Below are 14,072 nucleotides of genomic sequence, written 5' to 3'. Positions count from 1 at the left end.
TAGTCTTCAGTGGTTTTCTTCAATGCTTGTAAATGTCTTGCTCCAGGTGCACTGGTGTTATTTTACCCACATATTTAACATAGCGTTTAAAAGTATTTGGGGGAAACAACAACCTGTCAATATTGAAGCTTACGGGATTAGATGAGTCCCTCTGGTCATAACCTATACTTCAGAAAATAGCAGAGTGAACATAACTTGGCTATATAATAGTTTTATTGAAATGTTAGATAGAAAGTAGTAATTGGGGATTGCAAGTCACTGTCTGGGGCAGCATTTTTTGCCTGAGAGAAGATGCTGGTGAGTTATTCTTTTGGTTGCTGCAGTACATTTGCTGTCAGTAAAGCCACAATGTTAAATGCACAAAGTTATCCCTGAATGATTCAGTAGCTCTCACTATTGCTTCCTGCCTTCATTTAAAAATAATGCGATGAACCAATTTGTCAATATTAATACTGAATCTGGGGTCTTCATCAGAATCATTAAACAATGTCATATTTTTCCAGTCTTGTTTGAGTTCCATGGACGGCTCTGTTCTCTTAAGTATCGTCTGTGCTTTCAGCATGTTTTATTTGTGGGATCTTTTTGCATCCTTATAACAATGAAAATCATTCACTGTGTAATAGTGTAAGTAACTTGTTTACACGTAGCATCTTGAACGTAGTAAACTATCATCTGATACAATGACACTACTATGGGGATCTGAGCAAAAATCTTGGGCAAAGCAGCACCATGAAGGAGTGCCTTTTTAAGGAAAGGCATGGTGTGAAGTTTCAGGGAAAGAATTTAACAGCTTATGATGTGGACATCTTAAGTCATGGACACTGGTCCTGGGACAGTTAAAATAAATTGGAATGTAAGCAGCACAGAAATGAATGCAAGGGCACAATGGCATCCAAACAGAACAATTTAAAATGTGTGTGAATTTAAAATAAATGTGTTGCCTCATCGGGATTCAATGCAGATCAGTAAGCACAATTGTAATGGGAAAATAGGAGTTGACATGCGTTAGGAGAAGACATTTGGATTATCTGCACGATGCCGCAGATTGACTTGTGAAGATGCAAAAGTACCTTGTTATTCCACAAGACTTCGGAGCTGAAGTAAGCCATTTGGCCCATGTAGTCTGCTCACCATTCACTGATATGGCTCATCTGATAATGCTCAACAATGCTTTTTGACTTTTCCTTCAAAATTCTTGATTCCCTTAGAAGATCTTTATCAACCTTGAATTTTCTTAAAGAATTCCATAGATTAACCATCCTCAGAGAAGAAATTCCTCCATAATCACTGTCTTGAATGGCTGATCCCTAACCTGACTTCAATAATGTTTTCTGCAAAGGTATTTCATTCAATTTGCTCAGACATTATTGCACACCTTTAGAACAGGTGAGATCTGAAGACAGGCCTCCTCACTCAGAGGACTTCAGAGCTAATTTTCTAGAAGAGTTCAGTGAAAGAAGGGATGTCAATGTCATGAGATGTGCAGGAAAAGCTTTTGGCAAGTTCCTTAAAGCACCAGAGAGGTATAAGGCAAATTATAGAAACCATGTTTATGACCTAAGCAAGACCTCAGGGAACTGTTTTTCATTAAGAATTGTTTTGCTAGATCTAAATTGTGTTCAATGAAAAGAAGATCCTAAATGTTTTTTGACACCAAAAAGGGAAACATTAAGGCATTTTTTAATGCATATTAATGATTTCTTCTAAAGGTGACACTGGAATGTGGGAATGTTATTATTAATAAGGTTAAAATGGAATAAAAAATTGGAAGTCAGTCCTCAAGGTATCGGTTCAAACAAAGCAGACCGGACTGGTGTAAGAAAAACAGAAATTGCAAGAGAAACTAAGCAGGTCTGGCAGCATCTGTGGAGAGAAAGCAGAGTTAATGTTTTGAGTCCAGTGACACTTCTTCACAGCTGAAAATTTCAAGTCTGGAATAATTCTGAATGAACAGTCTTATCACACAATGTTACTTCTATCCTGGTTAATTGTTCTAGGACATCACAAAGTTTGAATAGCCTTTTTATTTTAATTTGTCCATGACATGCAGGCATCACTGGTTAAACTGGTATTTATTGTCTATTCCTAATTGTGCTAGAGAAAGTGTTTGTGATCTGCTGCCTTGAGCTGCTACAGTCTTTAGTGTGTATGGACATCCACAGAGCTATTAGCACAGGATTTGGCCTAGTGATAGTTCCAAGTCAGGATGGGATGTGGCTTGGAGGGAGAATGGGTAGGTAGTGGTGTTGCTACACATGTAATGCCCTTTTTGTTTCTAGCTGGTAGAAGTTGCAGTTTCGATGGTCCTGTCAGAGGTAATTAGTAAGTTATTGCAGTGCATCTTGGAGATGGTAAACAATGCTGTCACTTTGCATCAGTTTTGGAATAAAAACTGAAGGTGGTGGATGGTGCCAACCAAAGAACTGCTGGTTTCTGGAGAATTATTTGATGACATATCTGATGTGCCTTGCACTTGGTGGACAGACTGGTGAGAACAGAATGTGAATAACAATGATATAGTTCCTCACCTGTGTCCTGCTTTTGGAACCAAATTACATAAAGGGCCGACCCAGTTTAGTTTCTGGTCAATGGTAATCCAAAGGATGTGATTGTGGGAAATCAAATGGCTATCCTGAGGTCATTGATAGTGGAAATTCAGCAAAAATGGTGTCATTGAATGTCAAAGGGTGATGGTTAGATTCTCATTTGGTGAAGTTCACCATTGCCTGGTTTGGATTTTGCTTGCCACTTATTAGCACAAGCCTGAATATTGTTCAGATCTTGCTGTTTATGGACATGGATTGCTTCAGTGTCTGTTTAATTCCTTTCCTTTGTAGCAGTTTGATACAACCAAGTGGTTTGCTAGCTCATTTCAGAATGTAGTTCAGAGTCAACCACATTCTTGAGGGTATGGAGTCTCGTGTGAGCCCCAGTATGTTATTAAGATAGATTTTCTTCACCAAAGGACATTAATGAACCAAATGGGTTTTTTTTTGCACTAACTGATGATGGTTGTGTGATCGCCACTACACTCGATTTTAATTCCAGATTTGTATTGACTTAAAATTTCACTATCTTCCAAGATAGGTTTTGAACACCTGACTCCCAGAGCATTTGGCCTGGGATTCTGAGATAACAAGGTGTGGAGATGGAGGAACACAGCAGGGCCAGGCAGCATCAGAGGAACAGGAAAGCTGACGTTTTGAGTTGGGACCCTTCTTCAGAAATGTGCTTTTTCTGAAGAAGAGTCCCAAGCCGAAACATCAGCTATCCTGCTCCTCTGATGCTGCCTGGCCTGCCCTGTTCCTCCAGCTCCACATCTCACTATCTCTGACTCCAGCATCGGCAGTTCCTACTATCTCCCAGCCTGGGGTTCTCGGTGTTCAAGCCAGTAACATTACCAGTAGACCACATCTTCTCCAAAGCAATCAATTATCCCTTCAGACAAAACTGGATATCAATTTTGATAAATTGGCACAAAGTACAATGATGATGCTGGCATGATGGGCTGAATGGCTTCCTTCTGCACTGTAACAATTCTATGAAGCACCCAAAGATGTAAGATGTTTAAGGGTACTGAAACTTCACTACGGAGCTTCAGCACCCTAAGCCGAGCCATTTTGCAGAAATCCCACTGTGCCATTCCACGCTGTACCAAAGGGTTTCTTATTTTGAGTGCTGCTGCTCATTCCCCTGCCTAATTTTTGCAACCATCTGGAAATGCCACAATTGAGAGGTGGGGGTGCCTATTGAAGGGGTCTCCTTTTTCCCCATTAGTGATTTAGCAGGGAGAGTATTGCATGCAGCAGTCCTTTCTAAGAGGATTAAGTAGGGACAATGACACCCAAAACAGCCTCATTTTATGCCATTTTACCCAGGTCTGTTATGAAAATGTGATGTTGAAGCCAGTTAACATTTTAGGATGTTGCTTCAAAAGTTTTGGTTGCACTTCAGCCCCACTCTCAGAAGGGTGAGACTTGTGGATCAGAAGATCTTGTCAATTTACTTGGGTTTGTTCAAGATGCACAGTAACAGGTCCAGCTAATAGGCAATCTGGAGAATGGGTGCATGCTGATCATCCTGACCACCTACTCTTCTTTTGTAAGTACTTCATGTTCTGCCGTCCTTGAATGTGGAATACACAGTGGCCAATAGCTTGCTTGTGCCCTTGTATGACTGCCGGTTTCGGAATGCGTCATCTCCACCAATGTAGATATTTTAATTTACAAAATTTCCATCTTGTTACTTAATGTTAGGGTTACTTTAAGATGTAGTTCTTCAGTGAACTTTGTTTTACTCAGAGTATAGAGAGCATTTATTGATATTGTTGGTGGCTTTTTATTTGTAAGATTGTGAATAAATCTAAGTAAAGATTGTGTTCTATTTTCTACCTTCGATTGCTGGTAAATTTCTCAATTGTAATTGCCTTAGAATTTTGTTACCTTCTAGTTTGACAAACAATCAATTGTGATACAAGATACATGTACTTAATTGTTACACTTCACTGCAATAGTATGCTGGGACTTAAGCCCCACTATTCCTGGAGTCATCACCAAAGTTTAAACATTTTTAAAAGTACATAGAATTCCTTAATTTACCTGGTATTTTAGACTCACATAGACAGAAAACACGGACCAAGTTTCTGTACTTAATAAGAATTACTATTCGTTACAAATAAGTAGGCTTTAGCTACAGGTTAAACCATTATGAATCATAGACATTTAACACTACTAGTTAAATTCCTAACCGATTAAAAAAACTCCCCACCTAAATAGAGGTGCAGACGTAGTAAAAAAAAACTCCAGTCTTATGGGCAGAAGGAAGACTGGGAATGCAGTTCGGTGGTTCATGCCTTGTACAGTTTGGTGAAATGATCCTTGTGCTCATCAGAACTATTGCTCAACTCTCCTCTTGATATTTGAGCTTGTTTGCAGAATGCACAAGGTGATTAGTTCACATTTTTAATAAATCAGATACCTTTACAAGTTGCAGCTTGGAGCAACTGATGAGGGAAAATAAACAAGCCATCTTCAGTCTTGAGATCCTTCCTACTGACAAGCAAAAACAGCTCCTTTCCTTCCAGAGGTCCAATGGCTTCTGATCCAAACATTCATACCTTGAAACCGTTCAGCAACCCGGGAGTCGATCACATTGTCGTGGGCAGGCAGGAGGCCTTTGTCATCATCAACTCATCAACATTTCACAGGCTAATCAGCTGCCTGTGTTAAATAAATGTCCATTTACATACTGGCCCCTTATTCAGGTTTATTTGTAACTTGGCTTTTCCCACTGCTTGAGCCAACAGCTATGTAAATGGAGCTTACAAAGAGTGTCAACTAACTTGTTTTTAAAAGCGAGAACTGATCCTTTACCAATCCTTGTCTTTTAAAACCATTCTTTACTCATTTCAGTCCACCATCAAAAATACATTTAAGGAAAAGATCTTTATATTCTGGAATTTGGAGTTTAAAATACAAGCAGATAGATGATTTTCTGAAGAAGGGTCTAGGCCCGAAATGTCAGCCTTCCTGCTCGTCTGATGTTGCTTGGGGCCTGCTATGTTCATCCAGCTCTACACATTCTTTTAAAAGAAAAACCTTCACAAAACTGTCCCACATCCATCTGAGGTAACAAAGTAAAGTCATTAGAAACACTGCCCTTATAGCATGAATACCAGGAAAGCACATTACTGCGATCAAGTGTTCAGGTGGTGTTAATGGAGATAAATTTGAGATTGCTGAGTTTACAGAGCAGAAAGCCCTTAGTTTTTGTTTTGACTCCAGAAGGTTCAGGATCTCAGAAGAACCAGAAGTTTAGCTCAGAGATAGTAAGAACTGCTGATGCTGGAGTCTGAGATTACACAGCATATAGCTGGAGGAATACAACAGGCCAGGTAGCATCAGAGGAGCAGGAAAGCTGATGTTTCAGGTGGGGACCCTTCTTCAGAAATGGGAGAGGGGAAGGGGGCTCAAATAAAGAGAGGGGCAGTGAGAACAGGTAGATAGTGGAGCAGATAGGCTGGGAGAGAAGAGGGACAGGTCAAGGAGGTGGGGACAAAGCTAGTAAAAGGTGAGTGTAGCTAGTTGATGGCAGCGATTCATCAGTGAGGTGGGAGGAACGGATAGTTGGGAGAGAAGACGAACAGGTCAAATGAGGTGAGGATGAGGGGTGGGGCTGCTCTTGGGATAAGGTTGGGGGCAAGGAGATTTTGAAGCAAGTAAAGTCGCCATTGGGTTGTCGGCTTCCAAGGCAGAATATGAGGTTCTGTTTAGCTCAGGAGGGTAAAACATTTCTCATCGGAAGAATCAAGCTTTTTGTTCAGGAAGCAAGTCCCATTATCCAAAGAGTTGTAATTTGTGGAGCTTCCAAGCCAAGAGAATTTGGGTAAAAATCTTCAAAGTTTTTGAACTAAAAATGCCTCAACCATCCAAACTCTGGAAGGTTCACATCAGCAAGCTTAGGAGGACCTTTAAACCTCTCTCCAGAGTCCAAGGTAAAGAAACCGAGAGAATTCAGTTATGTAAAAACTTGAAAAGTTGATTTGGTGTTGTGAAATATGTAGAAACTTGTTTTATTTGTGTAATAAACTGGGATTCTATTGTTAAAATTGCCAATATCATATGTTTTAGTGACTAATTGGCATGTTATCCAATTTGCAAAACTTAAGCACATGATCTATCAAGCCAGATTTTGTTTTGTATTCTGACATGAACAGTAATATCACCAGCTGGGATCAGAATAGTTGTACTTAACAATTTTGCCCACAGGAGAAAAAGCTCTCAAAAATAATCAGTTGTAGACTTCCACCCATTTTATCTAACAATTTTAAGAAAAGGAAACACATTCAGGCAGAGCATGTTAACTTGAAATAATGCTGATGATGTAATAGAACCTTGGGTTACAGGGATCACAAGTGCCTGAATACCTGGTAACATGAGTGTAAAAAGGAGGTGATGGCCTAGTGGCATTATTGCTAGACTATTAGAGACCCAGGTTTGAATCCCACCATCGTAGAACATTCAAGGAACATTCAAGGAACAATGTGGAGAAAACCGAGGAAGTTGCACAAAAGAATCACAGGACCGCAAGACCATAAGACATAAGAGCAGAAATTAAGCCATTCTGCCCATCGATCATTCCGGCATCAATCATGGCTCAACCACATTTTCCCACTTTCTCCCTGTAATCTTTGATCCCCTTGATAATCAAGAACCTAACTATCTCAGTCTTAAACGTTAACAAAGAGCCAGCCTCCACAGACTTCTGTGGCAGTAAATTCCATAGATTCATCACTCTCTGACTGTAGAGATTTGTCCTTATCTCTGTTCTAAAAGGTCTTCCCTTTACTCTAAGGCTGTGCCCTCAGCTCCTAGACTCTTCTACCAAGGGAGGCATCTTCCCAACATCCACTCTGCCTAGGCCATTCAATATTCTGTAAGTTTCAATTAGATCCTCCCTCATTCTTCTAAAACTCCAATGAGTATCATTCCTGGGACCATTCTCGTGAATTTCCTCTGAACCCAGTCCAGGCCCAGTATATCCTTCCTGAGATATAGGGCCCAAAACAGCCCACAATACTGCAAAAGTTGCCTGACTAGAGCCTTATAAAGACTCCGTAGTACATCCCTGCTTTTATATTAAACTCTTTTCAAAATAAATGCCAACATTTCATTTGCCTTCCTGACTACTGACTCAACCTGCAAGTTTACACCTTAAGAGAATCTTGGTCTAGAACTCCCAAGTCTCTTTGCACTTCAGACTTCTGAATTTTCTCCCTAATTATAAAATTGTCCATGCTTTTATTCTGCTTACCCAAGTGCACAACAAGGATTGGTGTGAGATGGCAGATGTCAGTAGTAATGATAGATTGCAAAATCTTGGGCTGTTCTCTTAAGTATGTTAAGAGAAGACTTAAGAGTTCAAAATTATGTCCTGTCTGGAAGTAGTAGAAAATTTGAGAACTAGAGAACACCAATTTCGTGTGACTATTAAAAGATCCAGCAGCAATGCAAGAAAAAAAGTACTTAATGTGAGAAGTGGAAGTAGCCAAGTTGTTATAATAGAACTCCAGCATGGAACAAACAAAAACAGTGTGAGCAGCCTCCTTCTGTGCCATTGCTTGAAATTTATCAAAAACTTGTTTGTTAATTGTCAGTCATCATTAACTGGCATTATCTTCCTGGCAACACCTCTATTAAAGTCCACTTGCCAACCTATCAACATCCTCCTCCAATCCAGTAAAGAGGTGTTTTCTTTTAAATTTCCACAAATATCCTGATGCATGCAAGATGAAAACTTCAACAAAATGTGCTTTTTCACAAATATTGTGTCATTTGGTAGTACAAAAGTAACAATTTTTAAATTCATAAAAGTCATTCACAAAATTCAGGTTCTAAAGAAACTTGGGACATATGATGTATCATTGCATCAATATGATCTTGTGATTAATTTCAAAATAACCTGTACAATGTGCCAACATAATGGATTTAGACATGCAAAAGTCTCAATCAAGAATACTAAATTACTATACATTGGATATTAGCAACTCAGGCTGGTGTAGGTGTACTTAATTGCCCATTAAACAAATTATTTCAACAAGAGGATTTTTTTTGCCTTTTGTCCTTTCCCTTTTCAAGGCTAAGGATCACATTTTTAAGGTGAGAGGAGAAAGATTTAAAAAAGACTTGTGTGGCAACTACTTTTTTAATAACAGCAGGAGGTCAGGGGTGGAATGAACTTGCATAGGAAGTGGCAGGGGCAGGTAGAGTTACAATATTAAAATACACTTATTTAAGTACCTGAGTAAGAAATGTTTGGAGGGATATGGACCAAGTGCAGGCAGGTGGGAGTAGTTTAGTTTGAAATTATGGTCATCATGGACTGGTTGGACCGAAGGGTTTCCTTCCATGCTTTATGACTCTGACTTTATTCAATTTTGAAGAGTGTATAGTTCAGAGTTTAGCATTCAGACATTAAAAAAAACACTCAAAAAGGTGCTCATATTAGATTTATTATTTTCAAAATGACTCAATATTTACACAATTAAATTATTTAATAGAAAACAAGGTGGATTTCTCAATACAAATGCATACGAACACAAAAGTCAGGGCAAGAAAGGAAAATTAGACTCTCAAGGATTATTTAAAGTGTTGATAACAACAATCTACAAGAAAACACATCACATGATGTCAAAATGTGATACTTAAATCAAATGACTCGCATCAATACCAACACCACCAGCTGCAGTCATAGTACTTCACTCTCGTTGTGCTGATCAAGATGATCTCTCTAGACACAATCCACAGTCAGACAGGCAAATACATTTTTATGACTGGTTCTACATACAGTTTGAAAATTCTACATGCACTTTGCTGAAATCAGAGTAACAGATGAAAAACATCAAAGGATGTTATTAATGGTGTAATAATGTGGTCCACAGACCAAGTCCAATATTTACAAACACACTGCATTCAACGATTGCACACCAACACATATGCAGATTGGCTATAATTACCTCACGTCATACTTGGCAAATATCTGCTTAGGAGAAACCATTCCTCAAAATCATGGAAAGAAAAATAGCTGCTAAATCACATTAGAATTTATGACTGAATCTCAGTTAATCCATAAATAATGTAGAGAAGAAATATTCAATTGATATTCACAATATGCTAAAGTGCTTTAATCTCAGCAACATTGCTTCCCCTTCTATAGCCATACTTTAATATAGATGTTTAAATTAAAACTCTGTATACACTTCCTTTCTATATACCCTACAACAAAATTTCATCCAAAGATTTTCCATTACAAATTTCTCTGTCCAGGTATATAATGAAAACTGCTGATATAAACTTGGCGTATTGTAATTACACCCTTCTCCGTCCCAGAATATTGACGGAGAGTCTCGGTTTTGTGTCCCCAACTGCAGTTTGCAATGCTGATAAATCGGTATGCTCCACTCAATTAAACATTTATTTCCAAATTTCCAACTTTGCTGTTTAACTGTGAATAATGATGATATAGATAGGGCAAAATGGTTGACTTTAAACTAAGCTCACATTCATAAAACTTGATAAACTCTTTTAGCCTGGTCCTTTTGTGGACTGCACAACACCATGACAGTGACTAACAAAATATGAAAAGGTATCTTGAATGTGCACACTACCTGTACCACACTAGCTTTTTCTAACAGTTTGCTGGATTGCCTTAAGTTTATTCATATACTAAGTATTATCTTTGATTGTGGCCTTGGTTCTCCAAAATGCATGATGTCTACCTGACTTATTGTAGTTTCTTCTAGACCACCCCTATCACCATTGGACCACTTTTAGGGGAAGGAAATACAGGTTTGAGGGAAGGGGGAGAAACAAGAGGTGGGGATGGATAAAAATGAGATAGGCAGGTAAGTGAAGAGAGAAGTTTGAGAGAACAATGGCAGAGAAGGAAAATGAATAAGTGGTGCTTTAATTTGTTTTGTCTGTGATTGTGCCTTTGGACTTCTTCAATGTGTAGTAAAATAAAACAATGAACTGTGGATGTTGGCGATCTGAAACTAAAACAGAAATTGCTGGAGAAACTCAATAGATCCAGCAGCATCTTTGGAGACAAAGCAGAGTTGATGTTTCAAGTCCAGTGCCTCTTTGTTAGAATGCTGCCATACCTGCTGAGTTTCTCCAGCAATTTCTGTTTCAATGTAAAGTGTATGTTTATTTTGGAGACTTCAATAATTCAGTATTTAATGACTGTACGAACAAGTGATTCAATTTCTATGCGGTAATTTGCAGTTCACCTCTGACACATGCAGAGTCCTCAACTAAATAAGATTGGATATCCTGGTTAACTAACCTGAGGAAAAGCTACATAATCACATTTGTAGTTAAAGTCAGTAATTGTGCATGGTTATGTTTGAATAGCTAATACTTGAATAAAATGTGCAGCTTAGAACATTGTAGGAGGCACAGAAGTGATCTCAACCCTCATTCACTTGAACTCAGAGATCAAGTAAAGGAAAATTACAATACAAAAACTAGGAAAGTTTGAACAGATGCTATTTCATAACTACATTTTAGTATATTCTTATCAATATAACTTTTTGCTGGTGATACAAATTTACTGGAAAATAAAAGTATGTCCAATGTGATCAATATCATACCTGTGCAATAAACCTGGGAATTTACCGGGTTTTTTTATCCACTAACATCACAGCAAGTGCAGTGAAAATCCATCTTTGGTAAAAATAAAATTCCCTTGCTCAGACAAACACGAAATTGTATAAATAATATTACTCAATATCACCAAGCCCCACCACCCCCCCAAAACCACGCACAAGTGATTATATCAAAAGATCTTTTCAAAGCTACTGCTCAGTTGATCCCCAGAGAATTGGTCCCAATAGGCACATCCTGAGATCAAAGGAGGTACATTCCTGTTGTTAAGTGAATCTTCTACATTACATTCCTGAAGTGTCTTCCAATATTTTACTAATAATACAGAAGCTATTATAAACACCAAGTGTTTTAGTTTGTCAGATATTTGTAAGTGTACAGTTATTTCTCAAGTAATGAATGTTACCAAGGTCAAAAAACCCACATAAAATTAGATATTTCCTCACAAGAACATCATTCTGCTTAATAATTATTACTGTCTAGAATAAGGGGCAAGTACAATGCACAATGTGTGATGAAAGTTGACACAGACAAGTGACAGAACCACACCAGCTGCAAAATATATGCATAAAAAATAAATCGAAGTCCTGAGACATTAATCAAAGTTACTGACATCACATTTAAAGAAAATTACTTTTGAAAAATAGCAGTAAATTTACACAGATCAATTGGCAGATTAAATTGATGAAGCAAGTTTGCAGGTTAGAACTTTAAATTGCACTTACCAATATGCGAACACCAATCAACACTAGTGATTAAACTCTATCTGTCCTCAGCATTGCACTTTTTTTTAAAAAACGAACAGTAATAGATTGTAACTTCAACGTACAGGCCAGATCCACCTTAAGAAAAACTTGAGTCACATTATACAATACTCAGTATCCAAACTAACATAAATAACAATGGCAGATCCACACATATGAACGACTGAAGTTTTTCTTGAACTTCTGCAGTTCAACATTCAGTCAGTACGGTTCTTGCACGATGCTCAGAAATCATCACCTCAACTACCAGTGGCATGCCTGTAACTAATCAGCACTAACCCTAACTCTTGTAATGCACAATAACAACTCAGGTCTGAGATAATAAACAATTGTACAACTGAGTGCTTTTTCAAAGCTCTCATAAGCATTTTATAAAAATGTTTGATGCTTGTTAAAATGTTTCACTGAATCCAAGCACCATCTATTTTGCCATTTAGCAACTGAAACTGGTTCCGGTTAACCTTGCTCTTTAAGCAAACCTTAAATGGTGTATAATCATGAATGTTTTTGGCAAAGTCGTTAGTTACTTCATTTTAGGCTTGACATTGAAGGCACATTTTTAGTTAGAAACAGTAAGAGATTTTACAAAACTACAAGAGCACTCTAAACAACAGGAGTGTTTCCTTTTCAGATTTCATACTTCATACCTTGCAATGTCTCTATAGTAGAAGAGGCGTTTAATCATTGTCAGAGTCTACAGGTGGCATGAAAATCAGTGCATCGTTAAATATATGCCCGTAAGGTCGTAGTCTGTAAACACCATACATCAGAACATGCATGTGATTAGGTGAATGTCCATGAAAAGTGATGGCTACATCAGAGCAACATCCTTCCACAACTTCACTCGGGTGATTAGACATTGCCTCCACAACAAGGGTATTTATATTTTTTGAATTAAACAGTTCTTTTCCTTCATTATCTTCTGCATTATCAGCAACAATTCCTGTGTACTTCAGACATACTGCAAGTTCCTTTTCTTCAGACATCTTCCACAGCAAACTCCCCTTTTCTGGGCATTTCACAGGATCATCAAGAACCCGATAGAGTCTTTCTAATGCTTCTATACTTAGGACCACTCCTGAAGAAAATTCCACGTACTCCAAATCACCAGACTTGACTGAATGACCAATATAGAAAGGCTGTTCTGGATCTTTATTCAGCAAAAAGAATTTAAGGTTTTCAATAATTGCAAACGTAGTTGATTCTGCCAGGAAAAACCAATTATACTCATCTTTGAAGTTCTCATATGCATGCTTGAAAGCTTTTCTGGTCTGGATCCATTTATCTTCCGTTGCAAGGCTGACTGATTCAAAGACTTTTATGGTTTCCGGGCTGTAAAAGACAGCTTTATCACAATGTTTGCTCCATGTTTGTACTACAGAGGCCCAGTAGCCAATTTCTTTGGGTGTAACCGTGATCAAACAAAGAACACGGATAGTGAGACTGAGTTCCATCCGCTTCGCCTCGGGCAGCTTGAGCAGTTCTTCTTTGTCGGGAGCTTTGAGGCTGTGTTGTTCGCGTCTTTGCGATTCTCCACCTAGCTTCGCGTTACTAAAAAGGGTGAAGACCAAACAAAATATTCCACCCAACATCACGCCCTTCATGAATGAACTGCCTTCTTTTATCATCTTTGCCTTTAATTATGAAGGAAAAACATAAAGTCACTAAAAACAAATTGTCAACATATATATTTTTAAGTTGTATCTAAATGTAAAGAAACCTTTGGTTTAAAGAGCCAGGCGGAGGTGAAAAGCCAGCCCCAAGCTCCGGGTGAGAACGAGTCCCGAGGATGACACAGTGACCAAGATAGCGCTGGGTCCATCACCAGGGCAACAAACTGGCCAGAACAGGGCACCGCCTCCTTCCCATAAAAGCAGCGTCAGCTACTGCAGCCCCCAGTCCCTTCCCCAAATCCCAGTCACTCACCTCCGCCTCAAACCAACCGCAAACACACGTCAACCTTCCACGTGCCTACTTCCGGGTCAGGCCCAAACGAATACTTCCGCCAGTACCAAAGATGGCCGCTGCCAATTGGGACTCGGCTGGCCATGAAATCTAAGGGCCACAGACAGACAGACAGACAGAGAGAGAGACACACACACACACACACAATAAATTGTTCTCTTCTACCCACCTTGCCCCT

The 14,072-nt window shown here is 38.8% G+C and overlaps 1 protein-coding gene across 3 annotated transcripts; it reads right to left on the bottom strand.

Annotated features, from left to right (window-relative positions):
* Positions 1–9,032: 9,032 nt before the first annotated feature.
* c1galt1c1 (C1GALT1-specific chaperone 1) lies at positions 9,033–13,917 on the bottom strand. 3 transcript variants are annotated; one of them, XM_048544815.2, is made up of 3 exons: positions 13,650–13,841; positions 12,577–13,563; positions 9,033–12,007 (listed from the first exon to the last, which is right to left on the bottom strand). In XM_048544815.2, exons 1-2 carry the CDS (start codon positions 13,749–13,751, stop codon positions 12,607–12,609), a joined length of 1,059 nt encoding a protein of 352 aa, XP_048400772.2. In that variant the 5' UTR covers positions 13,752–13,841; the 3' UTR covers positions 9,033–12,007; positions 12,577–12,606. The 3 variants fall into 3 exon arrangements, with proteins under 3 accessions (XP_048400772.2, XP_048400773.2, XP_048400771.2); XM_048544816.2 differs by lacking the exon at positions 13,650–13,841 and adding an exon at positions 13,856–13,917 and having other exon boundaries at positions 9,033–13,563; XM_048544814.2 differs by having other exon boundaries at positions 9,033–13,563.
* Between the last annotated feature and the right edge of the window lie 155 nt (positions 13,918–14,072).

The sequence above is a fragment of the Stegostoma tigrinum genome, chromosome 15 (genome assembly GCF_030684315.1).
Source record: "Stegostoma tigrinum isolate sSteTig4 chromosome 15, sSteTig4.hap1, whole genome shotgun sequence".
Taxonomy (NCBI): domain Eukaryota; kingdom Metazoa; phylum Chordata; class Chondrichthyes; order Orectolobiformes; family Stegostomatidae; genus Stegostoma; species Stegostoma tigrinum.
The sequence above is the reverse complement of the archived record's forward strand: the minus strand, read 5'-3'. Positions and strand labels throughout refer to the sequence as shown.

Coding starts and splice junctions, on each gene's coding strand:
- c1galt1c1 (XM_048544814.2), bottom strand. CDS start 13,751: ATGGACCCAGCGCTATCTTGGTCACTGTGTCATCCTCGGGACTCGTTC. Junction 13,564..13,649: donor CCTGGCTCTTTAAACCAAAG/GTTTCTTTACAT, acceptor TCATAATTAAAG/GCAAAGATGATAAAAGAAGG.